We start from the raw sequence: 15,521 nt of genomic DNA on the forward strand, positions 1-15,521 counted from the left end.
AAACATGAAACGTGTTGCCCGTAAGTGAATGATATAATGCGAGTTGAATTCCTTGGACACTCATCTCCTTCGATAGCTCAGTTGGTAGAGCGGAGGACTGTAGAGGACGACTCGCTGTTGAAATCCTTAGGTCGCTGGTTCGACTCCGGCTCGAAGGAAGATAATATTTTTTGCAATTTTTTTTTCAAAGTACCCTTATATAAAATAAAAAGGTGTAGATGCAGTCTTTATTTTTTCTTCCTCATTCGCTTGCTTGCTCACGGGCATCTCTAAATGTTATCTTGCTGGAGAATACATTGCTCGCGAAAACGCCACTGGCGGTGGCAGAGGCTATGAGAGGGAGGCAACTATATAGAGAGGAAAAGTCGAGGAATACCCACACTTTACCCCACCACCTGCCGATCAAAGACTAACTGCGGCTGGAGCCATTGTTATTGCTGGATAAACAAAGGCTCGGAGGAAGATTGTGCAAAAAACAACTTCTCACCATTGTTTCAACTGCCGTTGAGATGGAATCCAACCGGCGACCTCGAGTGCCCTGACGATTTACGCCACTGGCAGCATCATGCCAATTGCTGCACAACTCACAATAAACTCCAACACAGTAGTCAATAACACTCTGGCCTACATTTTTAAAAATCTATATACACATTCTTTGGGTCTTTCAGTAAAGTCACGTAGATAGGTAAAAAAAAAATAACAAAAAACTACGACGTTTCGATCTCAACACAAGCGGGCGTCATCAGGAAAAGGGGGGTCAGCTTCTAAAGACAACTGCTTATAAAAAAATATACAAACACAGACATAATTTCAACCGTGATGACGGTTACAAACTGAGTAATCATTGGAAAGATGTGATTAACCATGCAAAAAAGATTTAACTACACTTATCTGCCAAACTTATTTGACAGACACCCGTTACAGTTTTACCATGTTTAGTGGTGGTCTCCCTGTTACAGGTTGAGTCACAAACCGCACCTCTCCATAACAAAGGCTCAGCCTTTGCTACAACTCGGTGGGCTCAGCCTTTGTTATGCAGTATATTCTTAGTCTTAAGCCTCACCTTACCATATTAATAAAAGTATGCGGCCCTTGCTCCACCACCTTCTCCAACCATTATATAAACGGAGTGGCAGCTTCTGCAATCTCTCATTTACTTGATACAGCTGTCGTGGCTGTGACGGTTCCACCTGAAGACGGAAGCTTGTGTTGCCTCCGAAACGTCGTGATTTTTTATTTTATTTTACTTTTAATGTTTTTTAATGTTTCTTACCTACGTGACTTTACCGAAAAAACCTAAGAATATGCTTATAAAGGTTTGAAATGGGCATAGCCCAAATGTCAATGCAAGTGGTGGGCAGCGACCGCGGCGGTGGTGGGCTTTCCATCAATCAAAGGGCTGCCAGGCAAAAATTAGCATGTCAATGCAAGATCGTTGAGCATCCTCCACGGCGAGCTTGCCAAGGTGGATATTTTAATGTAAAGAAAATAGCATGCTAATGGCAGATCGTGAAGCAGTAGTCTCGAGGATGGCTGGCGAGGTAGCTGTGTTAGTGAGAAATTTAGTCTGTTAATGTAAAAAATCAGAGAGCCGAAAATAACAACTAACATCGGAAGGTGGTAGGCTGGGAACATCACAGCCAGTTATGGCTTCAACTGGTTAATAACGTCCTTCCGATGATTGCTCAGTTTGTACCCATCTTCTCGGTTGAAATTGTGTCTGTGTCTATAAATGCAGGCTTCATGAACGAATCTTTGTTGATAGCCAGTGGGATTGCAAAGTACCTTCGTCTTAGAGAAATCTATTTCGTGTGAGCCCACCACGTTAAAACAATGATCAGCCACGGCCGAGGTATTGGTCCTCCCGCGTTTCAGATCTGCCTTATACCTCACTGCCTTATACCTCACTGGGAAATACGGAACATAAGGCAGATCTGAAACACGGTAGGACCAATACCTCGGCCGTGGCTGATCATTGTCTTTAATGCGGTGGGCTCACAGGAAATTGATTTATCTAAGACGAAGGTACTTTGCAAACCTACTGGCTATCAACAAAGATTCGTTCATAAAGCCAACCATATACATAGATTTTCAACCGAGAAGATGGGTGCAAACTGAGCAATCATTGGAAGGACGTTATTAACCAGTTTAAGTCATAACTGGCTGTGATGTTCCCAGCCTACCACCTTCCGATGTTAGTTGTTATTTTCGGCTCTCTGATTTTTTACATTAACAGATTAAATGTCTCACTAACACAGCTACCTCGCGCGCCATCCTCGAGGCGGCTGCTTCACGATCCCTCATTAACATATTAATCTCTTACATCGACATAGCTATCTTGGCGCACTCGCCGTGAAGGATGCTCGACGATCTTGCATTGACATGCTAATTTTTGCCTGGCAGCCCTTTGATTGGTGGAAAGCCCACCACCATCGCGGTCGCTGCCCACCAATTGCATTGGTATTGGCTGCTGATATTTGGGCTAAGCCCATTTCAAACCTTTATAAGCAGTTGTCTTTAGAAGCTAACCCATCTTTTCCTGATGACGACCGCTTGTGTTGCGATCGAAACGTCGTAGTTTTTTGTTTTGTTATTTTATTTGAACCTATCTACGCGACTTTACCGAAAGACCCAAATAATATGAATTCCTGCAGTCACGAAAGCTTGAAGTCTATATACACAGTTACGTGCTACGAAGGGTCATTGCCCGGAACGTTTCCCGCTCTATGTTTGATTTTATGGCAGTGTTGTTGACGAATATGTTGAGCGGAGTTTGTTGTTGTTTTTGCCTTTGCACCACTGTCAACGCAGCAGTATCACCAAACATTTGCCTTCAAAGAAAATGTATTTAATATGCATAGCATATAAATAGTTTACACTGCGTAACTAGAGAGCTCGAACAAATAAGAAGTCGTTGGCACTTAAGTACAGTTGTCTTGCGACGGATGCTAGGAATGTCGTGGCAGGACAGGAGAAGCAATGCAGACGCAGGTGAACAAGCCGAGTCAACACACGCTCTGGATGGTGGCTAGGCCTTGGCAAGGAAATGTAAAAGTTAAAAGGTTAAAACAAAGAGCTTACCTTTACCATACCTTTTACCTTACCACAATATAATCACTCTACCCTACCTTTTACCCTTTAGCAGGTAAGGTAAAAGGTAAAAAGCAACGAGCCTACCTTTACCCTACCTTTTACCCTTACCCCATACACATTACCCGATTACAGGGTAATTACTAGGGAACTACACATGAAAAAGGTTTATAATGGTAAGTGTTAGGTAGAGCGCTTTATTCATGTAGAATACTCTCGATTCCAATTTTACACACTTGTTGTTGTCATTGTTATTGTTGTCGTTGTTGTTGTCGTCGTTGTCGTCGTTGTCATATCCTCAAATCGTGTAACTCAATTTTAACCCACTTCCTAATGCGGGATCGACTGCAAACTTGTATACTTATGTCATACTGATGACAATATATTCTATCATAAAAATATATATTTTTAAACATTATTTTTACATGTTATGTTTCGGCTTGGGTCTAATTGTCCACGCTCAACTGACGTTGGCTGTAATTGGCCACGGTCCCTTACGTTATGGCAAGTTTCGGGGCCACTTCCTGGAGTCGTGGAGTTCTGCCATTACTAGTACATTTAATAAAAGCGTGTTTAAAAAAAAGTTTTTAAAAATATTACTTATTAAATGGAGGCCACGGACTGCGCCACCGAGCTTTTAGCGGTAAAGAAGGTACCATATTTACCGGGTAATACTTCGCGCTACCTTTACCCTACCGGGTAATTCTTCCGAGCTACCTTTACCCTACCCTTTACCTTACCCCTTGGCATGTCGACATCTTTACCTTTACCCTTTTACCCGGTAAAAAGGGTAAATTACCTTACCTTGCCGAGGCCTAATGGTGGCTACGCTGCACGTGGCTGCTGACTTTAATCCAGCACTGTGCAGGCAGCAGCGTGGATTGGTGAACCACATAGATGTTGTGTAAACTCCCTTCTCATGGGCGTCGAGGAGGTTGCTACATAACCCTGGCACGCTACGAGAAGGTGGTACGGCAAAGTGTGGGTCAATCTGCATCTGCTCCGACTTCGCATGAGCGTCAAAGAGATGCCATAACCCTGGTTTGCCATGGCAAGGGGGCATACAGCGAAGTGTGGACTAATCTCCATCTGTTCCAACTCCCTTTCTGTGGGCATCGAGAAGGTGCCGTACCCTGGCTTGCCAGTAGGAGGTACAACAAAGTGCAGACTCCATCTGTTTAATTTGTACGGGATACAGTGTTGCCCCCTCACATGCGTGTGTTTTTTCTCCGGGTGCTCGTATCCCACTAACCCCACCCTACCTGTATACGCACTCATTAATTGGTTGAAAACATCCTCGTAAAAAAACTAAAATTCAAGACCCTGCTAAAAAAAGAGTAATGAGACTCTGGGGTTTTTCTGGGTAAATAACTAGCACCTTTGTAGTGACATCGGGGATGTCACTGTATGGTACCGGCCCGGGAGGACCGTGGCGTTCGATGTTCCTACGTCGCGGATAGCACCGGGTGGGTGTGATGTCGGCTTTAGCATAGCACGGCGTGTGTTGCACCGTCATCGCGTACACCCTGTAGATAGGTGTAGTACCAACCCTAGCGGGGCTTGGTGAGTGCTGCAATAGCGAGGGCACCACGCATAGTGTGTGGGGGGTGATCACGTGTCCAGGGACTAAAAGGTGATCACGTGTCCAGGGAGAGCTCTCGAGGGGGATCGAGAGGGAGCTAGAACGCTCGAGAAGGCAGGCAGGGCCGAGGGCGGAGCAGCCCCAACCCGAGAGGATATAAGTTGGGTCCCTGAGAGGGACCGGGGTCGCTTCGTTCTACAAGCTGGAAGCTCTACGTCTACAAGCTGGAAGCTCAACGTCCTACGAGGCATCAACACGTGGCCGGAGACCCGAGTGAGGGTCCGACCCTTCGTAACTATAACTCCTACGTATAGTGTAGTTAGCTGGGTGGTCACCACCCTAGACTGTATCTGGTAATGGGGCAGTTACCCCTTTGTATATACGTGTTACAATAAATGTGTTGCCTCTGAAGAATAACGTCTGCGACTCAGTTGGACTCACACCTTAAATTATTATGTTTTGTGATGGATGGATGAGGGCCAGTTGCCGAGACAGACATTTGAGTGTTCTCCCATGAGACCTCAGAGCAGATTATGGGGTACTGTGAGACCAGAGTTTATGGGTCTCTTTGTGAGTCTTTGGGTTTTTGTGTGAGTCTATGGGTCTCTGAGTCTGTGGGACTCTGTGAGTCTACAGGTCTCCGTGTGAGTATATGGGCCTCTGTGAGTCTATAGGTCCTTGTATGATTCTAAGGGTCTCTGTGAGCCGATAGGTTATTGTGTGAGTCTAAGGGTCTATGTGAGTCGAAAGGTTTGTGTGAGTATATGAGTCTCTGTGCAAATCTTTAGGTCTTTATGTAAGTCTATGAGTCACGAGTCGGATTAAATTAAGTTGTGGGTTATATCGGTCGAATGAAACTAAGTCATGGGTCGTATGGAATTTAGTAGCGGGTAGTATGAAATAAAGTCACGGGTCGGATTAAATTAAGTTATGGGTTGTATTGAATATTTTCCGGGTCGTATGGAATTTAGTCAGGAGTCGCATGAAATCAAGTGACGGGTCGTTTGGAATCTCGTTGCGGGTCGCATGAAATCAAGTGACGGGGTGGCATGGAATCTCGTTGCGGGTTGCATGAAATCAAGCCACGGGTCGTATTGAATTTAGTCGCAGGTCGCATGAAATCGAGTTACGGGTCGCATGAAATCAAGCCACGGGTCGTATTGAATTTAGTCGCAGGTCGCATGAAATCGAGTTACGGGTCGCATGAAATCAAGCCACGGGTCGTGTGGAATTGAGTTATGGGTCGCATGAAATCAAGTGATGGGGTGGCATGGAATCTAGTCGCGGGCAGGAGCGGTTTCTTCATTAGGGCGATTGGGCGACGCACCACCAAAGTGTGAAAGGGACTTTTTCAATCACATTAAAAATCTCATTCAACCACAGAGTCACGCTAGCCATTACTGTGCCTCTGGATATAGTCCAATCAGCGTCATGTCACGTTCTGTGGAGTACCGCCTCTTTTTGGGCGATTTCACTCCGGCTGAGAATCGCCCAGAGTGTTCCCATAGACTTACATTCAAAGATGCTTTTTTTCGAACGGCGGGAGCTGCAATGCATTCTCTATGGCTTCTGGGAGGGCTCGCACTAACGTGCTTACGTCATCATACGTAAGCACGTTTCAGTCAACAATATTATTTGTCGCCACCTAGTGTAATCTTTAATAAAAGAAACTGAGTGGATTGTAATAATAGTGAGTATAGAAACAAACAAGGAGATGTATTGTAAGAGTCACTTTATTTTTCATTAATATTAAAGTAGTGAAGTTGCCTTTACATGCTTAAGCTGTTAATTTATCCATTGCATGGGTGGACCTTATCCTTATCAATCATCCAGACATTTGCCCCCCCTGAGAGATTTTGCAGGAGCCGCCACTGGTCGCGGGTCGTGTGGAATTTAGTCGCGGCTCGCATGAAATCAAGTGACGGGGTGGCATGGAATCTAGTCGCGGGTCGCATTAAATTAAGTGACGGGTCGGGTGAAACCAAATCACGGGCCGTGTTTGTCCCAGGGGTGTTGCCGCCGCTGCTGCTGCTGCTTGCCGCGTGGTTTATTCGCCAGCTCCACTGATGCCCCCCCCCGCCACCGATGACGCACTCGCCCCACAGCGGGCCCGGCCCCGCGACGATCGGCACACAAACCGCGTCTGGCGGTGCTGCTGCTGCGCGTGTGCCTCCTTCCTTCCCCCGTTGTGCGTCTCCAGCCTGAGAATCAAGACGGCGGCACTTTATTACGCACTCTCGTCACGAGAGGATCATTCGCTCGTGTGCACGCCGAGACACACACGTCTCTCTCTCTACGTGGATATTCACGCGATTATCTTTATTTTGCCATCGTAATTTAGATAACATTCGTTCCGCTGCAATAGCATATCGGATAAGGGGCATATGTACGCGTCAGAATAGATATATTTACTGAGCTTGATTCCTATTCAGATTGGTGGTTTCGTGTGAGAGGCTGCTGCTGCTGCTGTCTGAGATCCAAGAGGAGGCGGCAGGCGGAGCAGCTCAAAGGAGTCGGGTAATCGTCAACGTCGCCAACTCGTCTGTATGCAGCGCGTGTGTGACGTGTGTCTACTGTGTGTAGTGTTGTGATGTGTGTGTGATGTGTGTGTAGTGTGTGTCTACTGTGTGTGTAGTGTGTGGTGTGTGTGTAGTGTGTGTGTCTACTGTGTGTAGTGTTTGTGATGTGTGTGTCTACTGTGTGTAGTGTGTGTGTAGTGTGTGGTGTGTGTAGTGTGTGGTGTGTGATGTGTGTGTGTCTACTGTGTGGTGTGTGATGTGTGTAGTGTGTGGTGTGTGTGTATACTGTGTGTGTACTGTGTGGTGTTTGTGTGGTGTGTGTGTACTGTGTGTACTGTGTGTGTAGTGTGTGGTGTGTGTGTGGTGTGTGTGTACTGTGCGTGTACTGCGCGTGTACTGCGTGTGTGCTGTGTATGTATTGTGTACGATGTGTGCTTACTGTGTACGATGTTTGTGTACTGTGTATCTTGTGTGTATACTGTCGGATCTGTATGTGATTTGTGTACAGGACTGTCGGATTTGTGTGTGATGTGTGTACTGTCTGATATGTGTGTGTACTGTGTATACCGTCTGATCTGTGTTATCTGTGTACTGTGTATGTATTTTATGATCTGTGTGTATTGTGTGGTGTGTATGTGTGTACGAATTGTGTGGCGTGTGCGTACTGTGTGTGCTGTATCGGTGCTTTGTGTTGTGAGTGCAATCCGTTACACGTGTACTCTGATGCACGTGTGTCTGTTCTGTATGTACTCCCTCTTGCTTATGTGTTGTGTACTTTATATTGCATCTGTATACTCTGTTGGTGTGTACTCGGCTGTGTGTATCTACTGCTTATCCTCATTTGTGTCTGTTTATATCTTCCCGGTTGTGTGTTTCATGCACGTGTGGTGTGTATGTGTGGGGGGTGTATGGTGTGTGTATGTGTGGTGTGTGTATGGTGTGGTGTGTGTATGGTGTGTGTGTGGTGTGTGTGTGGTGTGTGTGTATGGTGTGTATGTGGTGTGTGTGTGTGTGGGTGGTGTGTGTGGGTGGTGTGTGTATGTGTGTATGGTGTGGTATGTGTGTATGGTGTGGTGTGTGTGTATGGTGTGGTGTGTATGGTGTGTATGTATGGTGTGTGTTGGTGGTGTGTGTATGGTGTGGTGTGTGTATGGTGTGTATGTGTGGTCTGTATGTGTGGTGTGTGTATGGTGTGGTGTGTGTATTGTGTGGTGTGTGTATGGTGTGTATTGTGTGGTGTGTGCATGGTGTGTGTATGGTATGTGTGTGTGGTGTGCGGATTGAGTTTGTATGTATAGTGTGTGTATGGTGTGGTGTGTGTGATGTGTGTGTCTACTGTGTGTGTAGAGTGTGGTGTGTGTCTACTGTGTGTAGTGTGTGTGTAGTGTTGGTGGTGTGTGTGTAGTGTGGTGTGTGTATGGTGTGTATGTGTGGTTTGTATGTGTGGTGTGTGTATGGTGTGGTGTGTATGGTGTGTATGTGTGTATGGTGTGGTGTGTGTATTGTATGGTGTGTGTATGGTGTGTGTGGTGTGTACATGGTGTGTGTATGGTATGTGTGTGTGGTGTGCGGATTGAGTGTGTATGGTGTGGTGTGTGTATGGTGTGTGTGTTGTGTGTGTGTTGTGTGTGTGTGGCGTGTGTGTTGTATGTATGCTGTGTTTGTGTGGTGTGTGTATGGTGCGTGTACTGTATGTACAGTATTCTGTGCACATACTGTCCTGCTGTTTGTGAATGTTGACGTGTACTCTGTATTTCGTGTGCTTGCTTGTGAACGTACCGTCCAGTAAACACGCCAACGTTATGGCCAACGTTAGCATGTTTTTGGAAGCGATTAACCAATGTTTTATGTTTACTGTGTGTGTGTACTCTGCATGTACACTCTACAAAGACATGTGTATGTATGTTGAACATTTTTCGTACCGTACGTAGCCAACCGTGCTATTGTGTGTGTGTACACTCACTGTACTTTAAAATTGTGAGTGCAAATTGCCCAATTTCATGTACTCTGCAAGTACTACACTGTGTACTGCAGAGTGTACTCCACGCATGCTCCACAGTACATTAAGCGGAGACGTACTCCGCTTAATGTGTGCATATGGGGCCGTCCATATATGACGATTTTGAACGATTTTTGACCCCCCCCAATCGTCACACGGCGTCACAAAAAGTCAGACCCCCCCCTCAAATATGACGTCACAAAGCTCTGCCCCCCCCCCAAAAAAAAAACATACTTCAAATCGCTTTAAACTATTGTCATTGTAGTGCATATTTAATGTGGCGCTGCACTCTGATGTTGTAGGAGAAAACATTTAACAAAAAGTCGATTTAATTAAGTAGAACGTGTTGTCTATATGTATTTAAATTTGCGCATTTTGACGTGACGTCACATTTCTCACCCCCCCCCCCCCTCGTCACACATCGTCACAAATGTCTGACCCCCCCCCTAGGTGCGTGACGTCATTTATGGACGGCTCCTATGATCTCCCCTGCATTTTGTGTCTTGTGTTTTTGGCTATTGTGTTCTGTATGCTAGTGTGCTGCGTGTTTTATATGTGCTTATTTAGTACAAATGCAGCCTGCTTGTTCAAGCTTCAAGTTTATTTTGTTTCACCCGGTGAGACCAGGATGGAGTCTTATTGGCCAGAGACACCTGGGGTACTGGTCTGCCAGCAGGGGGCGATGATTAGTTGCCCCGAGCAGGGGACATGGGGCAATTGAAGGTGCTTAAGAATACACAAGCAGGCATTATTGTCTCATTCACACGTATCTATTTCCACGTAAAACACATAAATATGTATTACACATCCCATCAGCGTGACGTTACCTTCTGGGAGTGCATCATTTCGGCAGCATTGATTCAGAGCAATTAAAACAAAAACTCTGGACCAGTTTCGACATTCAGCGTCTCATCAATCTTGACCAGCATTGATTTAAGCAGCTGCCAGATGTTTATAGGTAATGGCCGTTTCCCTGTTAGACACGGGTCCTAGTTTGACGCAACACCCAACACAAAAAATACATCTTCAGAAGTAGTTCAGTGGTGTCCCCTCCCACGAGCTGTTCCCTATCACGCAGCAACGTCATACCATGTTTTTATTTATTTCGTGAGAGCCACGGATGGAAATGTTTTCCTCCTGGGACACAGTGTCGCTGGCACACCTGCAATTATAATTGGGGAAAAAATATAACAAACAAATGTCAGGGTGCGTGTTAATTACAGTTGCTAAGCACAGGACCAATGGCCCCGTGATGCAACATAGCCGGCAACTGAGATCACTAATAATAGCACGGCAGACAGGAAATAATCAGAGACTCTACCATGTCTGTCAAGTTGAGCAAGGTTACACGAACTCGGCAAGAAATGTACTGGGAGCAGAGTAGAACAAGAAAGATGTTTTGTCGTGGTGTTACACAGCACGGATTAGCAGCACGTCCTTCCGACGAGATGGAGCGATGAATTAGCTCGCTAGGTGGAGTATCACATCGCCAGATCGTGAGAGGCGGTGGCGGTGACTGCTTGGGAAGGCTGTCATCCAGCAGGGGAATGACCATGGCTGGTGATGATATCCAGCGGTGATGTTTATTTAGCGACGTTTTACTTAAAGGAGTTGGCAACGTTGCTCTGCATACACACGTATTGAACTCTTTTTGCACCATCTGTAGCCAACCACACGTATCTGACAGCCCCTCCATCCCCCAGGGCCCTGGCAGCATGACGGGGGAAACGCTGCACCTGTCGGGGGAGCTGCGCATGCCAGCCGGCGCTGCTCTCCCGTGCAAGGACGCCATCTTCCCTCCGCCGACCCCGGCTTCTCCGGCCATCGGAGGGGCCGCCGCCATCGTCGCGGCCGATGACGACGACGCCGGTGGCGGCGGGGACGCGGCGGTGGTGGTGGCATCGCCTCGGCGTAGCGGGGTGCCTTCCCCATGGCGGAGCGGGGGGCTGCCCTCCTCGGCCGGGCTGCACCCCCTGCACCACGCGTGCTTCCACGGGGACGCACGGCGCGCCCTCGCCGTGCTGGCCGGCAACCCAGCAGCACTCACTCAGAGGGACCCGCACGGTGAGCTCGACCCGGGGAGAGAAATAACTCTGTAGCTCATCGGATTCCTCCACTATAAATAAATATTTTGATTCTGAAAAAAATAATCTGATTCTAAGATGGGTAGATAGACGGAGACAGATGACAAGAGAGAGCGATATAGAGAGATACACGGAGAGGGAGAGACGGAGAAAGAGAACATGGAGAGAGATGGAGAGGAAGAGAGAGACAGGAGACAGGAGGTGAACACACTCATACAGCACACAGTAGCAGCAGTGGGAAGGGATGGAGTAACCTTGGCATGAGATGTCCTTAAGGTGCCATGGGCATGAACCTGCATGGGTGACCACCACCACAAGGACTTGCCAGGTGTTGTAGGCTTAGGGGGATGTGAGGTGTAGCCAGGAGGTGGTAGAGTCGAGTGTCTCCCCCCTCGCATACAGCAGTGCCGGCGTTGGGTTTTCGTCGGCGTCTCTAATTTATGGTTAAGTTTCCCCATGTACCAGCAGCACCCTGCAGAAAAAGAGTCTTGAGACTCAGTGAGGCTTTCCTCGGTAAATTTCCTTTCCAGAGGTGCCACGGTGGTGAGATGTTAAATACCTCGCATGGTATACAGGAGATTGTGGGTTTGATCCCGACCCTGATGCCTGTATAATTGGAGTTTGCATGTTCTCCCTGTGGTTGCATGTATTTTTCTGCAGGTCCTCCAATTTTTCCCTCCACATTTAGAAACACGCATTTAGAGTATTTGGCTGCTCTGCATTTCCATGCGATAAGTCACTTCGTTGAGCTATCATTTGTCGCCAGGTTCTGATAGAGAGCTATACAGCGCAGTAGGCCTTTTCTGCTAAAATCTCAAGTTCAAGTTCAAGTTCATTTATTAGGTACAGCCCTGTGAGCCATTCGGCTCTTGAATCGGGTGCAACCGCAACAAACAAAAAACAAAAACATGAACAAAAAAACATCTTAAAGTGAATATGTGACTGAGTGCAAACAGAAAATACAAAAAAGACAGCACAATATTGCAGAAAAAGCACCGTATACCAACACTGTGTGCAAAAATCCCAGTGGGATGCAAGTCAAACAACAACAACCACAAGACAACTTAGATTAAGGCCATCAGTCTAACTCTGTACTACAACAAACAAACATGGCCAAACCAAAAAACTTTTCTAAAATCACCAAAATAAAGTCATAAAAGCAATGAAACAGTGGTCATAGGAACTGTGACCGAATTTTCACAATAAACGATGTAAACAACATGTACTACTAAACTCTGCAGCCATAGCTGGCTGCATGAGTCACTCCACAACAGTAGGAGCATCAGTCGGAGTATCAACATTTTTCAAAGCACCTTTAAGATCAGCACACTAAATCAAAACACAGATCATACTTTGCAGCGATCATCCGGAGCGAAACATTGTATTTTAGGCCACTAAATTGCAGTGGCAGCTAGGGGTGTACAACTCTTCTAGACCAGTCTTGAGTGAAGATCTCATAGGTAGTGATTCAAGTTGCAGTTTATTGGCAATAGCATTCCAGACCCTGGGGGCATCAATAGCAAAGGCCCTTCCTCCAGTATTTGTACGGCAATAGGGAATGTGAAGCTGGTAAATGAGCGAAGACCTTAGGTCAAATTTGTTCTTTGAAACAGAGGGGAGATCCAGCAGGTAATCTGCGGATTTTTTTGTAAGTACATCATGAATAAATAAGATCTGATGCACAAGCCGTCGAACATTGAGAGATGTTAAGTTTGACCCAATATAGAGATCAGAGTGGTGAGTCCTACATGGGCAGTTCAATGCAAATCTTAAGGCCGAGTGATACATTGAGTCAAGCTTCTTCAGTACAGTACTTGGGGCTGATTTATACACGATGTCACAGTAATCAAGTAGAGACAGTATGGTAGCTTTTATCAATTCCAAACGGAACATAGGGGGAAGCAGTGCTTGTGTCGATACAGAAAACCAATTTTTATGTTTGTCTTTTTACCAATATAATCAATGTGATCTTCAAATTTCAGTTTTGAATCAAGAATGACCCCAAGATACTTATAGATCTTGACTTGCTCTATTTGATAATTATTTAAGGAATGTAATTGGGAAAAAATAACTTCCTGCTTTAGTCCTGGTGAGAAGCATAGCACCTTGGTTTTGGAGGTATTCAGGACTAGTTTAAGAGCAACTAGCTGATGTAGTTTGTTGAAATCACCCTGGAGCTTAGCAATCACATCATCCGGAGAGTGGCCAGCAGTAATCAGTATCATGTCATCTGCAAAAAGATTTACCCTGGAATGATCCAGGTCAGTGCCCAATTCATTGACATAAAGAGAGAACAAGAGGGGGCCGAGGATTGAACCCTGTGGAACCCCTTTTGTTATCTTAACACTGTTTGACCTCCAACAATCTGTGAGTACAGTTTGGGTGCGAAAAGAGAGGTAATTTTTTAACCATTCTACTGCGTGTTTGGAGAAACGGATGCAACTTAGTTTACTAAGCAGGGTGTTGTGGTCGACTGTATCAAAGGCTTTGGACAAGTCAAGAAAAAGACTGGCGCCAGTAGTGCTTATTATCAAGGCTACTGTAAATGTGATTCAGAGAGTCTAATGCAGCAGATGTGGTGCTGTATTTTTTTCGGAACCCAGATTGTTTTCCATGTAATAGATTGTGGTCAGACAGGAAACTGCTAATTTGGTAGTTCAATAATTTTTCAAAGATTTTCATCAACGGGGACAAAATTGAGATAGGTCGGTAGTTATTTGGATCATCTTTAGGGCCCCCTTTGTGAAGTGGACGAACATATGAATATTTCTATTCTAGAGGTATTGATGCTTCTTTGATGGACAGGTTGAAAATATGGGCTATAGGTTTGTATATTAGGTGACCAACAGTTAGCAGAGCAAAGACGGGAATACTATCTGCTCCGGTAGAGGAGGACCCTTTGAGGTAGGACAGTTGTTTCAGAACATTACTTTCGTGGATTGGCTGGAAACTAAATTCGTTAAATGTTTGGAGAGGTGTGTAGGAATTTGCATGCGCAGGGGTGACTTCCAATACATCATCAAAAAGGTCACCAGCTTCAGAAAAATGAAAGTTAAAATTGTCAACAATTTTTTGGGGCTCTGAAAAATATTCCCCATTTCGGTTAAGCTCAACGGGCAGATTATCTGTGTTAGATGCCTTTTCGATACTTGTTTTCCAGAAGATCCTGGCATTTCCATGTGATTCCAGGAGAGTGGAGGAAAAGTATGCATTTTTTGCATACCGTATTTTTTTGACACATCTATTCCTTAAAATCCTGTATTCTAGCCATTCATGGACCAAATTACTTTTCTGAGCACATGTCCCTAGTTTTCATGAGCTTAGTAATTAAGGGATCAAACCATGGTGGGCGGTTGCCTTTAGTTTTAAATCTAACCAATGGAGCATGTTTGTTAAGAATTTGGAGAAACGTGTACCTGAAAGTCTCTCAAGCCGTAGTCAGGTTGGGGATATCACAGACCGAGTGAAGCACATCATTAGTAAATGCCTGAATGCTGAAGTGTCTCATGGAGTGCTTCTCAACCAATTTAGGGGGGGCTTTGGGTCTGGCTGATGATCTCACTCCAAATATGAAGGAGTGATCACTAAGGTTATTACCCAGAACACCAGTCAGCGCAAAATTGTGAGGGGCATTTGTTAATAGGATGTCAAGCAGAGATGACTTTCCCGGGTTTTTTAGGTTGGGTCTTGTGGGGACATTTATTAATTGAAATAGGTTAAATTCATCTGCAAAATTTGTGGCCACGGCCGGCGGGTTTAGCCAATTCCAATTGAGATCACCCATTAAAATGATTTCACCTTTAGGAAGGCCCCCAAGAAGCTCCCTCAGTGCGTTCCCAGCTTCAACATCCTTACCACTAGGCGGTCTATAGCAGCACACTACCAATATCTGTTGATTTTTAGGGAGAGTGATTCTGAGAGCCAGACCTTCAAAGCAATTTTTCTTTAACAAGGAATGAGCTGGTGAACATGCAATAGTACTACGAACATATATCGCAATTCCACCTCCTTTAGACCCTCGGTCAAGTCGAAAAAGGTTGTAGTTGTCAATCGTAATCTGCAAGTCATTGATGGCCGGAGTGAGAAATGTTTCTGTAAGGCAGAAAATGTCCGGGTCCAGATTTGCCACTTCTAGTTTTAGTTGACTTAATTTAATCACAAGCCCTCTGATGTTGACGTGTAGAACACCAACACCTTTTCTGCCAGAAAAATCTACAGAATTAAATGAGTTCTTTACATTTGGGCCA

The 15,521-nt window shown here is 45.5% G+C and overlaps 1 protein-coding gene and 1 non-coding gene across 7 annotated transcripts in view; both read left to right on the top strand.

The window, feature by feature from the left end:
- The first annotated feature begins 66 nt into the window (after positions 1-66).
- On the top strand, positions 67-158 carry TRNAY-GUA (transfer RNA tyrosine (anticodon GUA)). Its single transcript is given in 2 exon segments — positions 67-103; positions 123-158. It is a non-coding gene; the product is annotated as a tRNA-Tyr (tRNA).
- A 6,686-nt stretch (positions 159-6,844) lies between these two features.
- Positions 6,845-15,521, top strand: part of LOC133348972 (ankyrin repeat domain-containing protein 13C-like) — a 34,623-nt gene continuing 25,946 nt past the window's right edge. Inside the window, exons 1-4 of one of the 6 annotated variants that reach the window (XM_061562170.1) lie at positions 6,845-6,860; positions 7,105-7,189; positions 9,818-9,913; positions 10,894-11,254. In XM_061562170.1, the coding sequence (XP_061418154.1) occupies positions 9,899-9,913; positions 10,894-11,254 (376 nt within the window). In that variant the 5' untranslated portion in view covers positions 6,845-6,860; positions 7,105-7,189; positions 9,818-9,898. Of the gene's footprint in view, positions 6,861-7,013; positions 7,217-9,817; positions 9,914-10,877; positions 11,255-15,521 lie in introns of those variants that run through there. The other 5 variants (XM_061562161.1, XM_061562152.1, XM_061562193.1 and 2 more) reach the window with 5 other exon arrangements.

This window comes from Lethenteron reissneri, chromosome 4 (assembly GCF_015708825.2).
Source record: "Lethenteron reissneri isolate LAM-NWPU_2019-01 chromosome 4, ASM1570882v1, whole genome shotgun sequence".
Taxonomy (NCBI): Eukaryota; Metazoa; Chordata; class Hyperoartia; order Petromyzontiformes; family Petromyzontidae; genus Lethenteron; species Lethenteron reissneri.